Source organism: Etheostoma cragini, chromosome 1, assembly GCF_013103735.1.
Source record: "Etheostoma cragini isolate CJK2018 chromosome 1, CSU_Ecrag_1.0, whole genome shotgun sequence".
In the NCBI taxonomy this organism is placed as follows: Eukaryota; Metazoa; Chordata; class Actinopteri; order Perciformes; family Percidae; genus Etheostoma; species Etheostoma cragini.
The window spans coordinates 31538551-31564393 of NC_048407.1; the positions used below are offsets into that span (position 1 = coordinate 31538551).

At 40.5% G+C, this 25843-nt stretch overlaps 1 protein-coding gene and 1 long non-coding RNA gene across 2 annotated transcripts in view; one reads left to right on the plus strand and one right to left on the minus strand.

The window, feature by feature from the left end:
• LOC117942049 overlaps positions 1-7023 on the plus strand; it is an 8405-nt gene extending 1382 nt beyond the window's left edge. Inside the window, exons 2-3 of the long non-coding RNA XR_004656055.1 lie at positions 4337-4339; positions 7001-7023. This is a non-coding gene — a long non-coding RNA (uncharacterized LOC117942049). The remainder of the gene's footprint in view (positions 1-4336; positions 4340-7000) is intronic.
• Positions 7-22197, minus strand: drd4b (dopamine receptor D4b). The gene is made up of 4 exons (XM_034865196.1): positions 21613-22197; positions 19965-20077; positions 17769-18361; positions 7-1415 (listed from the first exon to the last, which is right to left on the minus strand). Exons 1-4 carry the CDS (start codon positions 21910-21912, stop codon positions 1192-1194), a joined length of 1230 nt encoding a protein of 409 aa, XP_034721087.1. The 5' UTR covers positions 21913-22197; the 3' UTR covers positions 7-1191.
• Between the last annotated feature and the right edge of the window lie 3646 nt (positions 22198-25843).

The following is a 25843-nucleotide window of genomic DNA, read 5'->3' on the forward strand; positions in this document are numbered from 1 at the left end:
TCACTCGACTGGATGTAGCAGGTCCAGCTGCTCCTCTAAAGGTTAAAAACTCCACTCATACATCTTGATAACACGCCTCAGATCCCGGGCGGATATTTAGTTGATGAAGCGTTTTGTCCCTACTTCCCTTCGACCAGCCTCTTGCTGTCACTCGTTGATTAATTGGTGATTTTTTGGCATTTCCCAGAAGAACTTTAATGTCTTATTTAACATTTGACAGTGCCGGAAGGATTGACGTGAACTTTGTGTTTCACAAACTTTCACTACAGTCCTGCACCCCTTCAGTCTTTCAACCTCCAATTACATATCCCACAAACCCGCACTCTTATAAATGATTCTGGAGGTACACATACCCCCGTTTGGAAACAAATGCTTTAAAGAAATAGCAAAACATTTTGGGTAGTCCTCTTTTTAGCTTTCTGGCCGAGAGTTGGATGAAAAGATCCATACCACAGCCTGGAGCCAGTTGGCTTAGCTTAGCATAAAGACTAGAAACGGAGGGAAAAGGCTAGCATGCGGTGTCCGCAGGTTGCCATGGATTTACTCTCCTGGGACAGAAATAGCCCAACATCACAGCCCTTTGTAAAACTACAAATTGTTGTAACCAGCTGCTGACTGTAGCTTCATATTTAGCGTACAGACTTGAGAATGGTATTGATCTAATCATCCAACTCTCAGCAAGAAAGCGACTAAACATATTTACCAAAATAGTAAACTAGTCCTTTTTAGAGGTCTATTTTGTCACGAAGCTGCTTCCAGCTGCATGACATTCTGGTGTGTTGAAGCTTATTCGGTCTCTCTGCATCCTTGGAACAATTTTGCCCTGATTAATCCTTTTGGGCAGACCAGGCGCAGTACAAATCCCACGTCGTTTACTGGAACTGGCAGACCAACGACAACCAAGGCGGATATACAGTAAAGGCGTGCTGTACAGTCAAACTGAAAGGGGGTAAAGTTCCTCTCAGACAGGAGAGTTTGAGTCTGTTTAGCTGCAGCTTTATTGTCCAACATCCTTTTGTTGGGGCAGTCATCCCAGAGGATCAAGAAAAGTACATCCCCAAATGACAAAAGATGATATAATTAACTGTTAAAGCGTATTTTTCCTACCAGCCGGATACCATCAACTTTAGGCATCCACATCCAGCATGGCAGACCAGAGATCAGCTGACTGGCTAAACTGGTTTCTTTCCTTTAGCGTCTGTGGAGGGAAATCCGACAGCAGCTGCTGAAACATTTCTTGAAGAATTTCTTGAACTCTGTGTTGAAGATGGTGTAGATGATGGGGTTGAGAGCGCTGTTGACGTAGCCCAGCCAGGTGACGGTGCTCATCAGACCGGGGGGGATGTCGCACGTCACACAGACGGCTCGAGTCGTGTGCACCACGAAGAACGGAGTCCAGCAGAACAGGAAGCAACCTGCATGAAAACATGAAAGTTTAGAGTTAGGCTGCGTTCACAGTACCTGTGTCGGCCGTCCGGCCAACACAGGTGTTTCCATTCATTTTGAACGATAGTGCGAACGTTTTAAAACACTATGAGGGTGAAAAACGAAACACAAGCACTGAACTGCCCGGGAGTTTGTGTAGGCTACTAGCTGAATGTTTCCTGCAACAACAAAACACTCACTCATCTCTTTTTCTCTCTCCTGGGAAATAAGCTGCCTTCAAGTGCAGTTGGAAAAGTTGAAATCTATAAACAATCTGAGGGACAACAGTAATTGTGAAATATAAAGTTGGTTATATGGGGTTGGGGGTTAAAGAACAGGATGCCCCCCCAATGGGCCGTTTCATTGACGCTCTCCTCTCTCCTTTTTGGTGATAATGCCCACTTAGTCATAAGGTTTCATCATAACTCATTCAAACCCAGACGTTGCTTTGAAAACAAAGTGACGGATTGACTTCTGCATGCAGTGTCTTGTGTCGTGCTCACATTCGTATTCATCCTGTGAGAGACAGCGGTAAAACTAAATATTCCGACACCAATTTTCCCAATATGTCTCAGCAATGTGACAATAGCCATCTGGGGGTTGTTATTCTCTTGCTAATTAGTCCCAATCATTCTTGTTTTTGCTGGCAGGATCAGTAAAATTACAAAAATCAACCATGTGAAATGTCACAATGTTCAAAGCAATTAAAATGTTGGCACGGTAATTTTTTTGTCCTTTAAATCTGGTGTTGTGGCCATTGAAGGTGTTTGGAAAATGTCACCCAGACTGAGTTCAGACATGTTAACATTATTTATTTAGTTATTTTTCATTTTAGTTGCATGTAGAGAAGGATCAGCTTTTAAGAAACAGCTTCATTTTTTCCTCTCATTTTATTTAACTGATTTGGTGCATTTTCAACCACATCTATGGAAAACAAACTCAAACAGAAAGACATTCATGAATGAATGGAATCAATAATTTAATAAAGAATCTTATCTTCCTATAGTTTGTTGTGATCCAAACTTTCTACGTATTTAGCCTTGAGTGCTACATTGTGTATTGCATGAAACCCTGATTTAACCCTTGTGTGGTATTGGGGGCAAATTGACCCATTTCAAATTTTTACAAGAAGAAAAATGGTACAAGTTACATTTTTTTCAACGGCCTTACCTTATTTTCTGTGATAAAAACATGTATTCCTGACTCAATTCAGAATATTAGTCTGGATATGACCAGAATATTTTCCATGGTGGATTTTTAACACGAATTATAACCTTATGACAAAAAACAAGTGCCACTTCCATTTTTAATTGTGATCTAGTAGAGACTGATGTATTTCCTAAACATATACGCTATCTCAAATGTTTGAAATTGAGATAAAGACAATATTTGTTGATAAATTATGAAGTAAAACTTTATTTAAGAATTGTTTTTAAAACCCAAAATAAGTCACGGGTCAATTTGACGCATACGAGAGGGCCCCGAAAGTGAAGACAACACAAAAGTACTAGATCTTATAATTAAGAAAGTAAAATTACTACAAATAAAGGTTCTGCATTTAAAATCTTACTTCGGTAAAAGTACAGAATATACTTGAAGTTTCAAGAAGTAGTAGTACTCATTATGCAGAATGGCCTATTTCAGAATAATATCTATTATATAAATTAGTTATTTAATTTTTAAGACTTTTATGTACTGCTGGGAAGCTTGTGAATTTCCTCTTATAATGATATATTTAATATTATTAATCTGCATCTACAAAGTAACGTGTAACTAAAGGTAATAAATTAATTTAGTTTAGAGCAAAGTAGCCTACAGTATTTGCCTCATTTTAGTGGAGTATAAGTATAAAGTATGAGTACACAGAATTGCACAGTACTTAATAACTTTTGAATTCTTATTACTTTACTGCTACTACACGTCATAAGGTGAACGTTTCTATGCATCTATGGGATAGTGCTGTAGCTAAATTAAACAGAGTGACTCTATCGGCATATGCCCCAATGTAACAGAGGAATCCTGCTCCTTGTATTTTCTAAGCAGCATATACTGTATCTTTATGTGTCCAAGACAAATTTCCTTTGGGACAATATAGTCTTATAAGTTAGTCTAATGTTAACTTTAGTCCCTCCCAAATGGATCATCTTGTAGACAAGCTCAATGCAAACAACGCTTGACTCTGTTGCTCATCTAAAAGAAGACGATGATAAAACAAAGGGAGTTAGCTCCATTGTTTCACTCCCAAACCTGCAAATTAAAACAAAACTTGCAAACACCTCAAAGTAAATGACGTTCACCAATATGGAAGAATCTTGTTCAGTCTGGCAAGGCAGTAAAAGGTAAAGGCAAGCCCCTTGAAATGCTAGAGCAGCCTTTTACTCATCATTAATGGAGGAAAATAAGAAGAGCCTCAGGTTTCTTTTCAGCGGTGTAGCCAGGCTGACAGAGAGTCACAGCTCTATTGAGCCATCTATTCCCATAGCTCTCAGTAGTGACAACTTGATGAACTTCTTTAATGATAAAATTAACCCTTAGAGATACAATTCCTCACTTCCTGCCCTCAACCTGTACCGATTTATCTTCAAACGCAGGAAGCCTAGGAACAGCTGTGAGACCTTAGACAATATTTAGACTTCTTCTTCTCCTATCAAATCTTCACCAAGTTACATTTCTTTAGCTATGCTATCTGTTATTCTGTCTATTATCCCCTATCCCAACTAGGCTACTTAATGGAGATTTACCCTTGATTAACACTTTATTAGATATGATCAATGTCTTTATTAGTAGTCTCCAAAGGACTTGTCTCCTGACTTGTCTTTTTAGATCTTAGTGCTGCATTTGACACCGTTTACCATCACATCCTATTACAGAAACTGGAACATTTAATTGCCATTAAAGGAACCGCACTAAGATAGTTAGTTAGTTCATGTTAACGATGAATCCTCCAGGCAGGCTAAAGTTAGCCTTGGTGTTCCACAAGGCTCAGTGCTCGGACCAGTGCCTTTCACCTTTTATACATGATTTCTTTAGGCAATATTGTTAAGAAACACTCCATACACGTTCACTGTTATGCAGATGATACCCAATTATACCTCTCAATCAAGCCAAAAGAAACTTCAAGCATGCATTAAGGACATGAAATCCTGGACGACCTTTCGAAGCTCATTATCTAAAGCTATAGCTACTCTGGATGGTGTTGTCCTGGCCTCCAACACCACGTAAGAAATCTCTGAGTTATCTTTTTTCAACTTATATCCTTCAACAGCCTTTAATTCTCCTTTCACATGCATAACATTGCAAACATTTAGCACATCCTGTCTCAAAATGATGTATAAAAATTAGTCCATGCGTTTGTTATTTTGAGGCTGGACTATTGTAATGAGAGCTGCAAAGATTTATTAAATCAGTAGCTGTCAATTAATAAATTAGTCTACAACTGTTTTGATAATTGATTGATCGGTTTGAGTCATATTTAATTCTGATTCCAGCTTGTGAAATGTGAATATGTTCTAGTTTCTTCACTCCTTGATGACAGTAAACTGAATATCTTTGAGTTGTGGACAAAACAAGACATTTTTGTATTTTGTCTTACCGAGGATATTATCAATAATGAAAATAATCTTTACTTGCATCCCTAATTGTAGTTTCTTATTATCAGGTTACTTTAATAAGTCCCTCAATATTCTCCAGATGATCCAGAATGCTGCAGCCGGTGTACTGACATGAACAGAGATCACATTTATCATGCAATAGCTTTTCTCCCTGTAAAATCTTCCATAACCCCCCCCACACACACACACACACACACACACACACACACACACACACACACACACACACACACACACACACACACACACACACACACACACACACACACACACACACACACACACACACACACACACACGGTTGAGGCAAATAGCCACCTACCTAGAGCCATGTTGTGTTCTGTTTTTGCCTGTTAAAAAGTTTTTTCTCCATAACTTCTAACTTTTTGATATAACTTCTATTATGTCGAGGCACTAATTGACATCACAATGGTCAAGTCAAAGGCACCTAACAGTCAGTTTTATCATGTCACGATCAAGGTGTCTAGAATCAAGACATTTCTCTTGCAGTTTTGTATGGTGTCTTGGCTTCATTATCATCATCATTATATTTGCTAATATTATGTTGGATTCATGTGTTAAGATATTTTTATTTTCTTGACACTTATCAATATTTTTTCTTAACAATAATTTGGTAGCCCCCCTGCAGTAACTTTGAGGACCCCATGGGGGTCCCGGACCCTGTGTTGAAGATCTCTGGTTTAAAGAAAACGGAAGATTTTCACAGTAGAGAGGGCAGACATTTCACTTCTGACTAATCAAGCTCAGTGAGACAGTAAGAGATGACGTTCTAGCTTTAGAGAAGCAGGTATAATGACCCGAACACTGCAGCTTGTAATGTATAATAAATCTCTATCAAACCCAAGAACACAGATGATCAAAGATGGACAGAGGGTGGAAGCTTGCCAACATTCAAATTTAATGCACAATTTTGCAAAAAAGCAGAAACATGAATGTTAAACCCCAAAAAACAACTTCCAAGGTCTGCAGGTACAAACTCAAATGTACAGTGCAACTTTCCAAAACCAATATTACAGGCACAAAAACTCTATTTTCAGGCATATCCCAAACTATGAAAAGGAAGTGTCAAGCTGAACTTGTGAATATACCTTTAATGGATGACCAAAGGGTGTAACTGCAGGCAGAGAATAAAACAATATTTTAACAACCCCCATCCCTCCACCGGGCTCATATAAAAAATAAGTCCCTCTCTCCTTGTTGCTGCTCTCTCATTAATTTCTTCTTTTTTCCATGTTATTTGAAGATCCATATTCAAGGGGAAATGCATCAAATAAGGACGAAACCCTGTGTATCACTGTTTCACTGGGACTTGACAGCGTGTCTCTAAATGATTCACGACCAGACCCAGTTCATAAGAGACAGAGTAGAAATGTAACGACCCTTCCGTCTCATAATTTTAACTTGAGACACTACTGCTCGGGGGTGTTTGATAAATTTGGGACTTTTTTTCCACTTCTCCCTCACAAGAAAAGTTTCCTTTCAGAAAAGATAGAGACACAGATGGAGACGACTTTTACATATTAACTGGCCACACAGGGACAGTGACTCAAAGGATTTTGTTTTATCTTGCTGGCTGATTTAGTGTAAAAACATGATTCACAGCAGCTCCTCTAACAAAAACCAGAGGTCCGTCTGTTCAAATGATAACGTAACTTTAACAAGCTTTGTTTCGTTGATCGGCTAAGACTATAAATAGCTGTGTCAATGAGTCAAACTTAGGGCATTTGTCTCAGGTGGCGTTGCATATTTGTGATAAAAATGGATCAGGACGATTTATTAGCTTTGTGTTGAGAAGTTGATGGATGAGATTTATATCCCTCTTTCCAGAAGATTGGAGGACATTGCATATTATGACACATTTGTGCTGTCAGAAGGACTGGATCATGCATCACTACCTATTCATGAGATGCATTCAGGCCAGCTCTGATAAGACTGTTATACAGTGTGTGTGTGTGTGTGTGTGTGTACATATACACTGTATATATGTTTAAGTTCTGTCACAGTATTTAAGCCACAAAAGCATAACAGATTTTTACCTGGTAGTTTTTAATGTGCTACTACATTAGCATGGCGGATATTACTGGCCTATATTTTATCATGGCTGTCCTCATATGATTTTGTCGACAGTTCTGTCAAATCTGTCGATGAATAAAAAAAAAAACTAAAATATTTGATCATGCACAACAATATCCCCCTTGTACTACCATGGATATAGAGCCATACCATACCAACCACTTAAATATTCAATGGTAACTTCAGCACTTTCAAGCCGGAGAGCGGCAAAAACAAAATATTAAAACCAAGGAAACGCTCAACCCACAATCTTTTTCCTGAACTTAACTAGTTGATTTGGGCATATTCGTCATTGTCGTGTTATTATGCAACACACGCAATTTCTTGGAGAGACCCGCCCTCCAATAGCACTCACACACTGCTAACAGCCAGGTGTCTATGCTTACGCAAGGTAACGCTACCTGATCATCATTATTTGTGTCATCGGGACACAAATACATTAATAAAAATCTTTTCCTATTCCATTTAGCCTGGAAATGCTTCAAACATGCTTGTGTGTTGGTTTGAAAAATAGGTGTCGGTTCTATTTCTAGCAGGCATGCGCTTTCCGCGGGTTTTGAGCCACTCATGAGACGTGTGTGTCACGCAGGCAGTGTGTAAGCGCTAACTTGTTAGCTGACACGCTCGCGCAGCGCATCCAGTGTGTAGCCGGCCTAAGGGTCTGACAATCTGACTGATTTTTGCTTGTGAGAAGGTGTCAATTAAACCTCAGTTAAGGGACTCTGTCCCTACCTTGGCAATTAGTGTCTCCACCTTCTAATGGACTGTGTTTTCCCAAGCCTGTGAGCTCCACTAATGCTTCTCTCATTCCACTACTAGCTCCTCCTCAGACTCCAGGTTGCCCCTCAAACCCACTTGCTCATGATTTTAAAACACTTTTGAACTCTTTTGGTCTAAACCAATGTGTGGGAGGGCCGACACATCGTCTAGGCCATATATTGGATCTCATCATCTCCTATGGGCTTTCAGTTTCACTTGGAGAAATAACTGAAACTGGTATCCCAGATCACTTCCCCGTCAGGTTTGAGATCAGTGTTCCACCGCCCGTCTCGTCAGCTTCTAGGCGCCGTTGCATCACCTTCTCTTCAGCTGGAGAGTTTGCCTCTGCGTTTGTTGGATCACAGTTTTATGTAAAGAATGGTCTGGTCTCTCCCTCTTTCCCAGATCAAATTCTCTGTGTTTCATTCCACATGCACTGAAATCTCAGACTCTATTGCCCCTTATCGGATTAAAGCAGTTGCCATGAGTGTTATTTACAACTATTAACTCTTATAAATGGGTCAAATCATAAATCCATGCACCTCTGCTTCGACATATGCGTAATTCAGTACATGTGAGAAATTTCTTGGTAATTTTATTGACAAAGTAGCATCTATCAGGAAAATCACCAGTGCTAATTTTAAGGTGTTTTTACCTGCTTCTCCTACACACTCAGCTGGGTTTGAGGAATTTATCCCAGTTTCTATGACATTACTTAGTGAGGTTGTACAACACATGAAACCAACTGTCCCTTAGACATTGTCCCCACCAGAATTGTGAAGCAGGTTTTTAATAGCTCCATTGGGGCCAGTCTAAAGTTGTGGCTTTCAGACAACTTTCTTAACTTGAATAAAAGGTACAACGAAGTGTATTACTTTCAGTAGTCCAGGCATGCAGAATGGTCCAGCTTTGAGTCTGGGAGCTCTGGCATCATACACTAGATCAGCTGTCAAAAACTTGGGGGTTACTTTTGACTGCAGCATGAAATTTGATAAGCAGATCAGTAATGTTGTTAAAATTAGGTTTTTCCAGCTTCTTCTGCTGGCTAAAGTTAAGCCTTTCCTGAGCAGGCATGACCTAGAAAAGGCCATTTTTCTTAGTTCAAGGTTGGATTGCTGTGATTGTCTTTATGTTGGTCTGAATCAGACGTCCATCTCACGCCTTCAGCTTGTGCAAAATGCTGCTACTCGCTTTTAAATAAATACATCTAGACATACACACATCACTCTCTACACCCTGCATTGGCTCACGGTGCGTTTAAGAGTAGATTTTAAGATTTTGTTGTTTGTTATCAGGGCTTTACATAGTCTCGACCCTCAGTATTTGTCTGAAATTTTAACTTTGCCGGAGCACAACCGGTCATTGCTGTCTTCAAATCAGTTGGTTTTAGAAGTCCCAAGGTCCAGGTAGAAACGGTGGGGGGGTCAGGCTTTTGCAGTTCCTGCCCCGAGACTCTGAAACAAGTACCCCCCTGATATACGCACTGTTACAGATCTAGCTCTTTTTAAGTCTAAACTCAAACTCAAATCTGTTTAGTCTGGCTTTTAATATGTAGCAGTGGTTTGACAATTTTATTCTTTTGTTTCTTTGTAACCTTTTCTGATTTTACTGTTTTTATGTTTTTATGTACTTTCTATTGTATGATGTGATTTTACTCATTCCGTTAAGCACTTTGGATACCTGCTGGTTGCTGTAAAGTGCTATATGAATAAACTTAGATTGATTGAAGGTGCGCAATTGCCCTTTAGGGTTCCATTGCAGCTTGTTTTGTTGCTGCTGACTGCAGCAATCTTCCCCAATACTGGACCAATTTTAAGGTTTGTTGCTCCGATTAGTAACATAGACACAGAAACATCAAAAGATAGGGTCCAGGTTGAAAAATACAGATCTTTGAAATATGTGTAAGTATAGACGGGTACAGTGTTTTTTCTAAGGGGAAAAAACTAAAAATTAAAAGGCAAAATTGTCAGACATTGGTAGTTATTTATGCTCTTATTTTGCTTATCTCTGCAGACTACTGATGACTGGTTGGGATTGTATAGAATCAGCTTGTGCTCTGCAGTCAAGGCTTTGCGCTGCATGTTGAAACTCTTTACTGTTGACATAAGTTAGTGTGACTGGTTAATAGTCTTATACCACCCGGTGCTGCCATATGTCAATAAACAGCTAACAAATCTCCTGAGCACTGCAGTTTGCAGCAGAAGGAAATTGTATAATAATTGTATACAGTATGTGTTGGAAAGCATTTACAGAATAAAAGTGAGTCATCTCTGGGGCGACCTCTAGCTCACCCAGTAAGTCGGCCCCAGTTCAAATTTGACCTGCGGCCCTTGCTGAATGTCTCTCTCCCACCTTTCCTGTCTAGCCACTGTCCACCCCCCCCCCACCCCAAAAAGTGAGTCATCTCTGGTGGATCATTGGTCCAAACAGTGAATGACTCAGAGCAGAACTCAGCCTGTCTGTGTACAGTAGATATGTGACAGCATGTGTTGCATAATTGGATTGAGGGCTTTAAGCTGTAATGGCGCTGCTTGTTGACAGACCGCGAGTTAGATATGATGCGTTGATACCGTCACTCGCAGTAAACCTGCATAAACATCGCCAGCCTCACATCTACAGGACCTGAGCTGCAACACAAATTAATTCAATTGTAAAGATAAAGAGCAAAAGCTGATTAACTGTTTTGATTAAGAGTCCAAAGTGCATTTTTTCTTCCAAAGCAAAAAGTGAAAGAAAATCAAGTTATGATTGGAAAATGTGAAAATTGTCTACAATTTATTTTCTGATCCTGTTTGATTAATTGGCTCCACACACAGCTGCTGCAGTGCCACTTTTTAGACAGGCCAGTAATTACCATATTGAACTGTTCAGTACTAAAACACCTCAACTGCTGTCACGAGCAATTTTACTTCTATTTCCTGCTTCACTGAGTAAACTGATAACTGAAATACACAAGTGGCCTTAATGAAAAGGCACAGTGGCCCCTTAACAGCACAGGAAAAACAATTTCAACTGAACATGTTTTAAGAGCAGTGGGTTGGTTGTAGCTGAATGCTACAATTAAGATAATACCACAAATATTAAAGTTTAAAAATGTTTTTACTGGTTTGTTTGGCTCTCAGAAATTCATTAACGTAAGTAATAATAGGGAACAAAGGATGCCCAAGCTGACTGATGCCAGACTACAATCACTGGAACAGCTGATGAAATAACACTTCTGACCTGCTCTTTTTTCTTTTATTGTAGTTATGATTCAGCTGTTTTGCACTTTGGTGGATGTTAGCGCTGATAGGACCGCGTCCAATTCCGTTATACATGTATAATGACAATAAAAGACAATAAAGTCTTTTCATAATTCAGACGTTAACCCTGGGTGAAGAATAACATCCCTTTTATCCATTTGGATTTGACGCAGAGGGCTTCAGTAAGAAGTTGAATCTCGATAGCTTACCTGACTAAAAGGTCTTAAGTAGATTTTTCTGATATTTTTAATTCACTTTTGGCGACTTTTTACTTTTACTCCTTACACTTTAACACAAATATCAGTACTTTCTACCATTTACATTCTACAATGTTGGCTCGTTACTTTAGTTTTGTACAAAATGTTATGATGTCAGAGAGTAGTGCGGACACCTGTCTCACACTGCGAGCTGGCGTGTGCCACACAGGATAAAAAGTGAGATAAAAGAAAAAGACTAGCCGTCCCGTCGGAGGACAATCAGTTGAGATTGTGTGTGTGTGAGTATTTGAGAACTATAAGTTGTATAAGTTATGTTGTCAGTTCATTTAAGCTTGCTGCTGTGGTCTATAGTTTTTGCACATTTAAAGTTAGTTAGCTAGTGATTTTGTTGTTTGTGTTCTTCCCCTGTTACCTAGGTTACTTGATTATAATAAAGCATCAAAAGAGAGAGGTTGTCTCCGTCCGTGTTTTAACAGACACACCTGGGGCCAAGTTGGAAACCAGAACCAGCTTTAATACAGTCCTGATCTAGTCCTCACTAACAAGTTTCAAATCATTTCACTGGAGTTACCGTTACTATTGTTCGCGTCATCATTACCATACTCAGTCTAATCGGATGGGACTATACTGTACGTTACACTTGATGCATCACTACAATACAACTTGACAGACTTGGCGGCATTCTGCATTCATTCGCGGCAAATCAGCGCAGCTTGATGGTGCTAACGTTAGCACATAGTAATATGGATGGGGACATGATTGAAAATGAAGAAAACAGAGATCCCAGAGATTCGGCAGACAAGCAGCCAGACATTCCCAATCATCTTTGGCCTTATCTGAGAGAGATGTTTGAGATAGAAGGCATCAAGAAGGACTCCTGGCCAATGTGCCAAAAGTATGGGGAACTTCTTAATTAATGTCTGTTTGGTAATTCATATTTAATCTTTTTTTTTCTTTCCAAAAGCCATACTTTTGCACATACACGTACCTGTACATTCCTTTAAATGTTAAGGGGAAGATTAAAGGCAAGGAACAACTTCCTAGAGCTGTAATTCTGCACCAAAGTAGAATTTTGGGAAAGAGATTCCAGATACAGTATTAGGGGACCACTAAGGTCTATATAAAAGAGACTTCAGATACAGTATTAGGGGACCACTAAGGTCTATATAAAAGAGACTCCAGATACAGTATGAGGGACCACTACAGTCTATATAAAGAGACTTCAGATACAGTATTAGGGGACCACTAAGGTCTATATAAAAGAGACTTCAGATACAGTATTAGGGGACCACTAAGGTCTATTAAAAGAGACTTCAGATACAGTATTAGGGGACCACTAAGGTCTATATAAAAGCATCCTCAGAGCACCATGTCATGGGACCTTAAAGGAAAGTTTGGAGGGGCGATTGCAACAAAGGCAACCCAAATTATGTTTTGTACTATTCTCAGGGAATTTTTTGTTATCTTCATAACTTCAAAAACTCTCGTGGAGGCAGGTGAGCTTTCTCTCTCTTTCACATGCATTTGTAAACCGTCTCTGGCGGTGCTCCGTGTGTGAGAATATAAACAAAGTTACGTGGCCATTATGGTGGCCAAACAGTGAACACAAAATTGGATGATAATGCAATAATGCGATTTAATTTGGTTAGGGCTTACCGTATTGATGCAGCCATAACAGCAAACCAAAACAAGACAGATGAGTTTATTTAGGCTCTTTCTCCAGAAGGGCAGCTGGGCCAGCTGGGTCTGTAAGTGATCTGATATTGATTAATAAAATCTTCTTTTAATATGTGCTTTTTCTCTGTGAATGTATCTGTCACTCCTGTTAAGTAGAATGACTGTGATGTATGCCAGATGTCCAAAAAGACAAAGCCTGCTGTGGGCTTGCCCTTAGCTTCGGAATATAACGAGACCGTGGCCATGGATCTGCATGAGTTGGAACCAGGTTTATGGTTTCTTCACATCATTGACCACTTCACACGTTTCAGCGTGGGAAAAATTGTGAAAACAAAGGAGTCATCTGAAATGGTCAACTCCTTCATTTACACTTGAATTAGTGTCCATGGCGCCTCCCAGAGGCTGTACAGTGACAATGGTGGAGAATTCAACAACAAAGATATCAGAGACATGGCTGAAAACTTTAACATTGAGACAAAAAACACAGCAGGATACAGTCCCTGAAACAACGGACTACTGAACACTGACTGAGATCCTCCAGAAGGTCAAACGAGGGAATGGATGTGACTGGCACACTCCCTTTGACTGGGCCCTCACAGCTAAGAACAGTATGCTGAAGGTTCAGGGGTACTGTCCATATCAACTTTTAAGTAACTGTATTAGTTGATAAACTACCTGCTCTAGAAGGTACCAACCACCATGAGTGCTAGAGTAGGAGAACACATTTCAGCTTTAGATGCTTCTAGGAAAGCATTCACAAAAGCAGAGTTTTCTGAGCAGATAAGTAGGGCAATAAAAAAGCAGCTCGGGCCCACAGATGACATGTATGTGACAGGAAACAAGGTATATTACAAAAGAACAGACTGTCCTGAGTGGAAGGGACCAATGATATTTATAGGTCAGGATGGAGCTGTTGTATTTGTAAGACATGGGGGGATTCTAGTTAGAGTGCACCAGGATCTAGTTAGAGTCCACCTGGATGGAGTGTATCCAGGCTCTGTAAGGTAAACACACAGGAATCTCAGAATAAGCAAACTATGCAAGACAGCAGAGAGAAGGCAAGCAAGAGAGGCAGTTTAAACAATGTAGCAGAAAGCTCTGATAGAGAAGAAAATATAGACAGCGAACAGACACACAACACCAGAGACAGGGGGAAGAATACAGGAGAAGTGGATCATCCTACAATGACACAAAGTGAAACAGATCACAGTAGCTATGTTTCCATCCACACATTTTTATCCAAATTAAGTGATATCGAATGAAGAATGCCTTATAGAAACAGTAAAATTTCATTTCAGTTCATGAATATCGATTCAAATTAAATACGTTCGGTCTCATCAGTCTTATGCGATAAACGCTAATGGAAACGTTATTTGCTGAATAAATAATGAATTGCAATTACATTTTAGATCATTTGAGTTTGCAACCCGTCAAAAACAAAGAAGAAATTGTAGTTCCTTTCCGCCTAGTATTTCCGCTCTGTTTGCACACATGGCGGATGTCAACAAAGACAGATGGAAGTGCCCAACAAAGGTTAGGACAAGCCGTGGGACGTCCTCCAGAGTAAATGGAAGGCACTCAAACAGTGAGACGTGTCAAAAAAAAAGAGTTGTCTCAGCGGTGCCGGAGGGAAAATACAAAGCAAGTATCTGTATCTGCATCATCATTGCGATAGTCGATAGTGTCGTTGTTTTCTTATTGTAGCGTGATATGTCGCTATCAGCTGGCATATAAGTACAATTAGAACATGTCCAATATTGATCATTCGTTGGTAGACGGCGCAATCCATTTGGTCTAGAAAAACGTTGTTCTCAAAAGTTTGCTTGGATGTTGTGCAATTCAAGAAAAGGAATGGAAACACCTCAAAATGTCTAAAATCAATTGACATGCCATCGCAAAACAGCATGTGACGTCATTGCGCACCGGTTTTATTTCGCTTTAAAGCCGTTTGGATGGAAACACACATTCACCGTTTTTATTCATGTGAAGTTTTTTTACCGAACTTCCGATAATTTGATTGACGTGGATGAAAATGTAGCTAATGTTGGTGGTAACTCTGTCTCTTCTGCTGGTGTAAAGTTAAAAACAGGTAGACTATAACATTTCTGATACCTGATGATAGTCGTCTACAGAGAGCCAAGTTTAGGCAGAGCAGGCAAGGCTTCTGGAAGGCATAAAAACTGGTTTAATCTACATGTTGAACCTGATGGCCGTCAAATTGATATGTCTTAGTGTTGATAACCTCAACGTTAAAATCTGAAATGGAGACTGATGTACTCATGACAAAAGACATTTCATTTGATGCAGCCAAACAGGAGGAAATAATGAGTACAAAAACAATGTATTTGTGGAAGTTAATGATGCAGGTCAGAAGTGTGTCTCTACCAGATGGGTCTGCAGTCTCAAGGAATGTCCTAATGGTGTAGTGCCAAAAGCACGACTCATAGCCAGGGGTTTTGAAGAGCTTAACATTCACAAGCTGCACAAAGATTCCCCAACCTGTGTTTCTGAATTTCTCAGGTTATTATTAGCAGTAATATGTCAAAACAAATGGCAAGTCCATTCTATGGACATCAAGTCCGCTGTCTTACAGGGCATGCAGTTGTCCAGAGAAATTTATGTCCGACCCCCTCCTGAAGCAGAAAAGGGAAATATTCTATGGAAACTAAACAAATCTGTCTATGGCTTTGCAGATGCATCACTGTATTGGTACAACAAGGTGAAAGAAATATTGCTGAGTATAGGTGGCAAAATGTGTCAAGCTGTATTTGAGTGGTTGGATGAACAGTGTAAAGTGACTGGGTTACTCGCATGTGATGTTGATGACTTTCTTTGGGCAGGCTCGGAAACCTTCTCAACAGAAGTGATCCCTTTGGTAAAGTCTGCGTTCCATGTTGGGCGTGAGGAACATAAAAAAATTCTGCTATGTGGGAATGGACTTTGTTAGTAATAATGGTGTAGTTCATGTGCATCAGCCTAGTTACATTAAAAACCTACAGCCTATCCAGCTGCAGGCAGCGTGCAGAGCAGAGAGATGCCTCTCTTAATGAAACTGAAAAGGAGCAGCTTAGGTCCAAAATAGGACAGATACTATGGGTTGCAAAACAACCCAGACCAGACATTATGTTTAATGCAAGCAACTTAGCGTCAAATATAAAAGATGTCACAATCCAGTCAATTCACGAGACAAATGAGGTCCTCAGAAAGCTTAAATATAAAAAAGGTGTCTCTCAGGTTTCAGCATTTGGGAAACAGTGATGCTCTACATGTTATTGCTTTCAGCAAAGCTTCTTTTGCAAATCTCCCTGATGGGGGTTCACAGGGGGGTAAATGATTAGACTTATGGGAGGAGGGAAGTTTTCTCCCCTCTGTTGGCAATCTAAGAGAATTGGACGTGTTGTGAGGAGTACTCTGGCAGGGGAAACTGGCCTTGTCTGATGGAATAGACAATGCTATTTTTCTGTGGAAATGCTGAACAAAATGCTCCTCCGTTGGTCTGTGTGATGGACAATCACTCTCTGTTTGATGCCTTCAAGTCAACAAAACAGGTCACTGAAAAACCACTAAGGCTGGAAATAAGCAGCATAAAGGAGCTTATGCGGACTAAGAAGATAAGGAAAGTGCTCTGGTCAGACATAAAAACTCAACTCGCTGACTGTCTCAGCAGAAAGGGAGCGTCAGCTCTCCTGTTGTTCAAAACACTCATTTAAGTACTGGACACAAAGATAAGTACAGAAGGACATTTTAAAGCACTGAACATTTTATTTGCACATTTAACAACAGTTTTATTTTAAGTTGTAATAACTGTGGCCAGTGTGTATATATACAGTATATATAGATATATATATATATATATAGATAGTTTAAAGTATAGAGAGATTGTTAACAAGTTATTTCCCGTCAACACTATTAACTACGGCAGAAGGTTTTTTTTCTGGTGTGTGCAGGTTAGCGCATGTGTGCGGTGGTGTGTGGTAGTGTGTAGAAGATGGCGGACATGTGTGTCTTAGCTAGCTGTGTACTCTAAAGTGAACTGAATAAAAATTGTGTTTATCAGAAGTAACAATTTCCCTACAGTATTGATAATGAATCGGAAATGTAATCAAATGAAATTGTTTTGGTAAATCGTTGGCAATACCCAGCCCTGTATCTTTTTGTTTTAATTTCAGTTTAGTTGTTTGTTTTCTATGGCTGTTAAAAATCATCGCATCGATGCATCGCCATGTGGGTGTGGAGGATTCTGCATTGATGCAGAGACAGACCATAATCGATTTTTGCCAACGGATGTCGCTTGTTGATTTTCCAGTCACTTTTTTTAGTTTTAGTCTGTTGTCTGGGAGTTTATATATATATCTATTCTCATTGTTCTCATATATATCTGACTGCTTGAGGCGAGCACAATGTGCTTCATCGCGATATCGAAACGTAACAAAAAGTTTGAATCGTGAGATCAGTGAAGATTCACACTCCTGTTATTTACACTGTCAATGGGGAGAAACTGGTTTATGTTGAATATTTAGTCAATTTATTAAAAAAAAAACAGATGTCTCAAACCCATTAACAATTCTCAATCAATTATCCAAATTGTTGCAGATTCATTTAATACTTGATACTATATATATATATGACGATTCTATTTTGCAGCTCTAGTTCTAGTTCAGTGTTATGATTCTTTAACCATATTTAGATTGATTTATCAAAGCTGTCTCTGATTGGAGGAGAGGGAGAACATGAACACTCACCTACTACGACAGGCAGCACCTTCATAGCTTTCCTCTCCCTACTGTTGATCTTGGCTCTCTTCTTCATGCGCAGCTTTTGGCTGTACGTCACCGTGGGTACCGAGTTCTCTCTGTACTGCCGGGGATAAGGAATCTCCTGCATGTAGTCGTCCGTATCGTCCAGCCGAGACTGGGCCAAGTCCCTCTCGATGATCCTGGGCAGAGGCATGGGCAGCGGGCCAGGGATGGTGCCTGACAGCGGGGGGAAGGCGGTGGCGACGGCTGCGTGCTGCAGCTTCCTGCAGGCCTCGATGCTGCTGCGCAGTTTGACCTTACGAGTCACCTCCCAGTGCCGCAGCCCGCGGAAAACCCCGAAGTAGAGCAGGACCATGATGGGGCATGGGATGAAGAAGGAGCAAACCGAGGAATAAACCACATAGTTGTTGTCCTCCAGTTTGCACTCACTGGGGTCGCGGTTAGGCACGTTGTTGATGCCAAAGATGACGGGCGAGGCCACGGCGAGGGCCAGCAACCAGGTGGCCGACAACAGGACCAGCTGACGTTGGTCCACATGTTTACGGTTGTAGTTTAGAGGGATGGACACTGCAATGAACCTACAAAACAAAGGAAGAAGGGTCAAAACTCTGAAGAACACGTTTATCTTAGAACATACAGTATATTATGCTTCTTTTCAGTGTCATAGTTGTACACTTGAGGTCTATTATAATAGGCATACATGCTTTGATGTTCAAAAAACATCAAATGTGAGATGTGACGTGAGCAACCTGTCTAAAGGTTGTAAGTCTTCTGGTAGCTGTGCAAGAGAAATCTCAATCATTCCAATCCTGCAGAGAGGTATACGTGTAGGTGTATGTAAGGAAATAACATAGCCACAGGTTAATTACGGCTAACTAAAACTGTACAACATGAACAGGGCTGTTTTAATTCACCTACCCTGTCTTGTTATGGCTGGTGGTTAGCTTGCTTGCCTGGTTAGCTGCTAGAGCTAGCTAGCTGTTAGCTGCTATAGATAAATGTGTTCAGCCAGGCTTTTGTGAAAATCTTAATTCAGCAGTTCTGTGTGTATTTGTAGCTTATCCATTGTGTGTGGCCTTGATCTGGTGTTGGTGAGGAGGCTTGGCAGTGTTGATCTGTATGCAACGGGGTCTTGTTTTCACCATAGACTGTTAATATTACTGGACAGAGCATGTGTGATGTCACCCATTGGTTTGTGGCGATCCACTATGAGTCGCTGACTTTGTCGTTAAGGGCGCAGCCATCCTGGTTGTGGATGTGAAGATTTTAGACGAGAGGGAGGAGCCCTTACACTCTACGTCACGTTACACACTTACATATAATAGCCACGCCCTAAACCCCCCCCAACACTTTACCGCCGATTTTAAAATCAACGAGACCATAATTCTGTGTTGCAGAAGACCTAAAACTAGCGGTTGAGACCATAAACTCATTATAAATATGTTTATTGAGGTAATAAATCAAATCTGATTTCTACAGACACCGACCTCCTTTTGCAAACGCATGTGTCGCCCCATCCAGGACTATAGATAGAATGCAGGTTTAAGGCACTTTGCCAAACCGGATGCTTTGTCTATTACTATTTTACAGGCTAAAACCATGGACTCTATGGTGTTCCCCAAGGAGAAGAAGTAGCAACCGCACCCCCGACAACTGAAAAAAGGAAAAATGGTGCGGGCTTGTGTTTCTAAACAGTGTAAATGCAACACAAACACACATACATACATACATACATACATACATACATACATACATACATACATATATATATATACACGAATTAGAAGGATTTTTGGTTTGTTTACATGACGCTTGCTGGCGCCTCTGTCACACAATTAATCTGCGCATCTATTGACGCAATGATTGTTTCGTAGAGTGTCTTGAATCTTGTTTGGGTGTTCCCTCTATAGCTCACTACTTAATAAACACTATATAGGGAATAGTGAGGGAATAGGAACTAATGTCTCTCTCTCACACACTCACGTACAACCCAAAATAGCACTGAGAAAACACTAGTGGCGGATTAAGGTATTAAAGGAAACTAAGATAAGTTAATTAAGATAATCAATTAAGATAAATAAGATCATTAGAATGATGAAAAAAATAAATGAATAAAATCTAAATAAGAGCATAGTTAATTATCAGGGATGATAAACCTGGACCAGACGAACGCGCACATACCTGTCCACGCTGATTGCACACAGGTTGAAAATGGACGCGGTGCACAGCATCACATCCATGGTCATCAGGCTGTCACACATCAGCATGTTCAAGGACCAAACTCCACCCTGAAACTACACACACACACACACACACACACACACACACAGTGAGTGATTAGTTGCCCTAGATCTGGGAGTAAATATGTGTAAACCTCTTGCACCAATGCAGCTCAGTGTTGACACATTCCTCCAGTAAAACGCTTTCCTCCTCAGGTGAACATGGGAAAGGCTTTAACTTTCAGACTGACTTCTCTAATCCAGTCAGTGCATGCGGCCGAGCCACCAGCGTGACATGCGGTAGATAGATTGGCTGCAGGCACTGGCACAGGTAACGAGATCACACATGCAGCTAATTTAAGAGGACTTAAAGAGGGAATCCTCAGCAGGGCAGCTCTGAGCCACACAGATATTTAGACAGGCAGGCAGGTGGCTTTTAATACATTCATGAATTTCCTTTAAACCTTTTATTGGCTGCTAATATTTTGATTCATGAATCATGCCCCCCTCCCCCCCCATGAACCCCAGTGTGCCCCCTGTGCTTAAATAACCCTGATTAAATAAGTGGGAAACACAGCACGACTCAGTACTGGATGGTCTTTGTTCTATTTTGCACCATGGCGACCTGGCCCTGCTGGGTTTAATGGACGACCTTTCCAGATCAGATTTTTTTCTCAAACGTTGATCCTTTTTATAATAAGAAGCCAAAAATAACTTAAAATATTTACTTTACTTGAGAATTATGAGGATATTTAGAATTAGAGCAGTATATCCTGTTTGTCCCTTACAGACTAACATATTTCAAGATGGCGCGTCTACCCCAGTTCATGTGAATTCAAATGTAAAATATAGAAATTTCAAGTCGGCGGGGTATACTGGAAGTGATGAAGGTGGTAAATATTCAAGAAAAAGGACAAGTTTGTCAACACAGATTTTGATAAAAAACAATTAAACACGTTACACACTTAACCTTTAAAAATGGAAACATCAGACACTTTCTCCCTCTTAAGTTGGGAGGAGTGAAAATGAGTCATCCTTAACATCTGTTCTGGTTTCAGCATGATGGAGAACAATTAGACACTAAACAGGATGACATCTGCAGGATGATTCTTTATCTTTATCTTGCCAACTATCATGCTTTTCCCAAATTTTTTGGCATCTTACTATCAAATGGCTTGAAAGGAAGTGCACATAGCTTCCGTATGTGTAAAAAAACTCTGAATGACAGAAAGAGAATTGCAATTGTAGTCTGAGTTTAAAGTCAGAATCTTGAGACTAAAGTCAGAATTATGAGAATTTTTACCAGTGACCCTAATCCTCTTCCGTACATGTATTTGTTCGTTTGTGGTCAGTTGTGTTTAACGCATCTTAGTGGATTTGAGTGTTTTTTTGTAGCCAGTCTGAGTCTTTGCGGTTGTGCAGGTGCTTAAAAACTGCAGCAACAGTAAGTTATCTGGTTTTGAAAGTGAAACGAGGCTTTCTTAAAGTTTGCTGCCACAGCAGGTTCACACGGACACTCACTGCACAGATATGAAATACTCCAGCTCACATTGTTGCCCCAGCCAGCCTCATGCAGTACTCCACCCGGGCTCCGACAGCTCGGTGCTTACCTCTGCGTAAACGAAGAGCGGCAGCACCAGCACCGCCAGCAGCAAGTCTGCAAACGCCAGACTGACTATGAAGTAGTTTGTTGTGGTTTTTAAAGCTTTCTCCAGATACACGCTGAGGCACACGAGCACGTTTCCCCCGGTGATGATCACAATCAGCAGAATCCCGAATATGAGCGCGGGGAAGTTGTAGTGTGTGACCGCAGCCGCCGCCGGCCGCGTGTCGTTGAAGTCACTGGAGTTATCCGACATGGTCGCCGGTGTTCCACGGTGCGGAGCGACTCTCTCCGGAGTCGTTTTCATCTAGGAGCCGTATCCAGCAGATCGGACATAAGCAGCATCTTGACAGATGAAGTCTCTGAGAGTTTTCCCTCGAGGACGCCTTTAAGTCTCCCCTATGATCGCGCGCTGCGGTGCGCGCCGCTCTCCAAGCGCAAAGCCCCGCAGCGCACAGAACCAAACTCTGCTTTATCCAGCCCCCTCGTTTACTCTTTTCTTTTACATTTCCGGGACGGATAGGCTGCTACCGGCTCTTGTAGCATTATGTGGATCAGCTTCTCCGCCGTTTTCTCACTCAGCCGCTGCTGAAGGAATGAGTGCGCAGAGTGGACGAATCGGAAGGCAACAGATTATATCCATCCGCACAAAGTCTGCTTACTGAAGCTCCGCTGCTCCGTGTGGGAACATATGGAATGCCATTTAATTCAATATTAAATAAATACATGAATATGCCTATGAAATACATCCTGAAATAAAATAATGAGGCAATGAATAAATATAAAATATAAGGGAGTCAATATATTTTTATAAAGAAACGAATGTTTTTATTTTAGTTTTAATAATAACGTTTTTCCAGCTAGTTTTTATTTATTTCAGGGGACTTTTATTTCATAAAGCCAGATCGTTTTGCACTCTTTCCCCACCAAAGTATACTTTTACCTGCTTTTACATGTTTCTTGCTTGGTTGTGTTTTGTATTGTTATTGCCTGACTTGTTTTATCATGTTTTTATTTTATTTATTTATTTTATATATTGCAGCTGTGAACTCTTTTTTATGGGCCAAATTCCCCTAATCTGATCTCAAGTAGGCCAGACCAGTGGGCCCCTCCAGAAAGATCAGAAACTTTATTTAAACGCGGGTTGTTTCTGCTACAACAGCAATCAGGCCAGCGTAGGAAAAAAATATGTTACAGAGCCAGCTGAGAGGGGTAATATTCAGAGAAATAACTCAGAATATCTAAGATTAAAGCTACAGTCCGGAGTTTCTGTCGCCCCCAGGAGGAAATCAAAGTGGTGACAAGAAAACTGTTGGCGTGTCCACGTGATGGCCTTCAAGCCCTCCGTGATGTTAGCCAACGCAGGTTGCTCTCTTTTTCCATGATGGACAGGAAAAAAATATGTTACAGACCCGGGAGAGAGGGGTGGTATTCAGAGGAATAACTCAGAATATCTAAGATTAAAAACATATGTTTCAGACCTGGGTGAGAGGGGTAATATTCAGAGAAATAACTCAGAATATCTAAGATTAAAGCTATGTCCATTTTTGTCGCCTCATGAAGAAGTCAAAGTAATGACAACTGTCTTACGTAAGATCAGACACCCCAGATCGAATGTAAGGTGCTCTGAAAGGCACTTCCACATAAAATGTATTAACAGTGATATTTCTTCCCACTCTATTGTCAGTTCTTATATATTTAAATAAAGGGGTGTGGCATTAGACAAAATCATTTCGGGGATACGTATAGTTGCTGTTGAAAAATATTCATGCTGTGCAGACGCAAACAAGATTTAGCATTCAGTTTTTATATTTGTTATTATTTCTTTGCTTGGGGTGATGTGTAAATACTGTACATATAATAATAGATGATGATATATTCACTTATTTAGACTCCTGCGTAGTTCTGTGTCCGCAGATACATTGAGCTAATACTGGACGGACACTGAAGAGCTCGTTAGCGGGACATGAGAACGTTTGCAGCTTACATTAGATGATGAGGCATTCAATGCGGGTGAGAGGGTTTAGAAGGATCATGCATCTGAACAATTTGTTTTCTTGGTTCAACGAGATGTAACTTTCCGTGTGCTCTGATATTTTGAACTGTTTGAAAACTATATTTGGCAGCGACACAGACGCTGGACAATCTCGGGTTCAAACCTCTGATCTCCACGCTGTGTTTGCTGTTTATCCTTCCAACCTCACACAACCAAAACTTCAAGGAAAGAATATTTTTACACTTCTGAAAAACTAGTCTTAGCTTCTGAAATTTGCTACAAACTGAGGGCAGAAAGGCGCGCACTTCCAGGTCTGGTTTTTCCTGCGATGTTCTGATCAGACATCACACGCCGCAGACAGATGACGAGCTGTCTGGCGACTTTTGACCTGAGCGTAAAGGTGTTTGCGCCGCGGCTGCTCCTGCGGCATGAATATCATTAGAATAAAGTCAGCAGCAATTAGCTCACACATCGTCACGGAGCCTCGGGAAGAAAAGGAGAACAGCACACATGCTTTAAAAAAGAAAAAAGAAAAAACACAACGCAGATGTTAAACTCGCCCGGAGGCCTTTTGGGCCGGATATTCAAGTACAATCAGTGTGAAATATCTTCTTGCTCATGGAAATAAAGGACACCATGTGGGCTTTAGGCTTTTCTCTCTCTCAATTAATCGATTAGTTATTTGGTCTATAAAATGTCAGAAAATGGCCCCCAAAGTCCAAGTACACGTCTTCAAATGTCTCGTTTTGTCCACAACTCGAAGATATTCAGTTTACTGTCACAGAGGAGAAAAGAAACTAGAAAATAGTTACATTTAACAAGCTGGAAGCAGAGCATCTTTAAAATGACTCAAACCAGTAATCGATTGTCAAAATAGTTGCAATAAAATTAATAGTTGACAACTAATTGATTAATCTTTGCAGCTCAGTGTTGGCTAATCTTCTTCCCTCCAACTGAACTCAATGATTCAGCAAGAGCAGCTTCCTAAATCACGACATCCATGATTAAAAACCACGACCAACGTTCTCTGGTTCAAATATGAGGACTTAAACTAAAAGGGGCTAAGTCATGAAATGCTCCTGTGAGTAGGAACATAAGAGACATGTCAGATAAACTAAAGCAAAAGAGATGGCTGAAGACAATAAACACTTAAAGACACATTAAAACACACTGTCAGACACACAGAGCAGGTAAAATCACAATAATATAAAATAAAGACACAGAGGCAGATAGAGACACTGGAGAAGGAGACAATGACACAGTAGAAGAAAATGAAAGCACATTTGAGACGGATAAAGACACATTAGGTAACAATAAAAACACACTCTTAAATCAAATTCTTCTGGTCTGTGTCCTCATCACCGAGCATTAAAACCTGACATTGGATATTTTATTGAATGTCTCTTCCCCGGTGGACGCCTCTCAACACTGCAACAGAAACCTGATATCCTGCTGTGCATGCTTGGCGCTTGCTGCTGATCAGGTACTTCAGATAGTTTAACACTCAGCTGTATTTTTTTTTTTTTGGTGGGGGGCTTTTCCTTTAATTCTGAAGTGACATTGGATAGGCATGTAAGGGTAAGAGAGATGGGGGAGATGATACGCAGCAAAGGGCAGCAGGTCAGATTCAAACCAGCGCCGCTGCAGGACTCAGGCTACATGGGGTGAGCCAGAGGCCTCCCCGGCTGGTTTTATTAATATAGTTTAAAAGAAGAAACCATCAATTATTAATGACTTCTCTTTTACAACTCTATTATTTAAGCCAATTCTCTTTATTCTTCTGTAGTCAATATCCTCGAGGTTCCACTTCCAGGATTGCTCCGTTGCCACCGAAAACGCGAATAGAACTAGTGTCTTAGAGGGATTATGCCAGGATGTATCTATCAGAGTAGGTTTCAGTTAAGACAAAAATCTTCATCATGCATTATTTGGGCTGAAGAGTCCTCCTTTAAGGTGCATTGAACATTCAAACAAGTTACAAGTTTCGGTTGAAATTTTAACCAAATTTTCAGAATATCTGCACACATAAAAGGGAGTTAACTTGGTTTTCCTTCCACTATTGTTACGTGAATATTAGTTGGTTTGTGTTGCCCGTAAACCACTGCAGAAGAATACTGGACTATGTATTAGATCCCGACCGATATATCGGCGGGCTGATATTATCGGCCGATACTAAGCATTTCTCCATCTATCGGTATCTGCATTTCTAATAGCTGCAACATTTTAAAATATATTTACACTC

Bases quoted from the DNA above. Each gene is read 5' to 3' on its own strand.
- drd4b (XM_034865196.1), bottom strand. From the start codon at position 21,912: ATGAAAACGACTCCGGAGAGAGTCGCTCCGCACCGTGGAACACCGGCG. The intron at 20,078-21,612 runs GTAAGCACCGAG...GTGTGTGTGTAG, and splicing joins CGCTCTTCGTTTACGCAGAG to TTTCAGGGTGGAGTTTGGTC. The intron at 18,362-19,964 runs GTATGTGCGCGT...TTTGTTTTGTAG, and splicing joins TGTGCAATCAGCGTGGACAG to GTTCATTGCAGTGTCCATCC.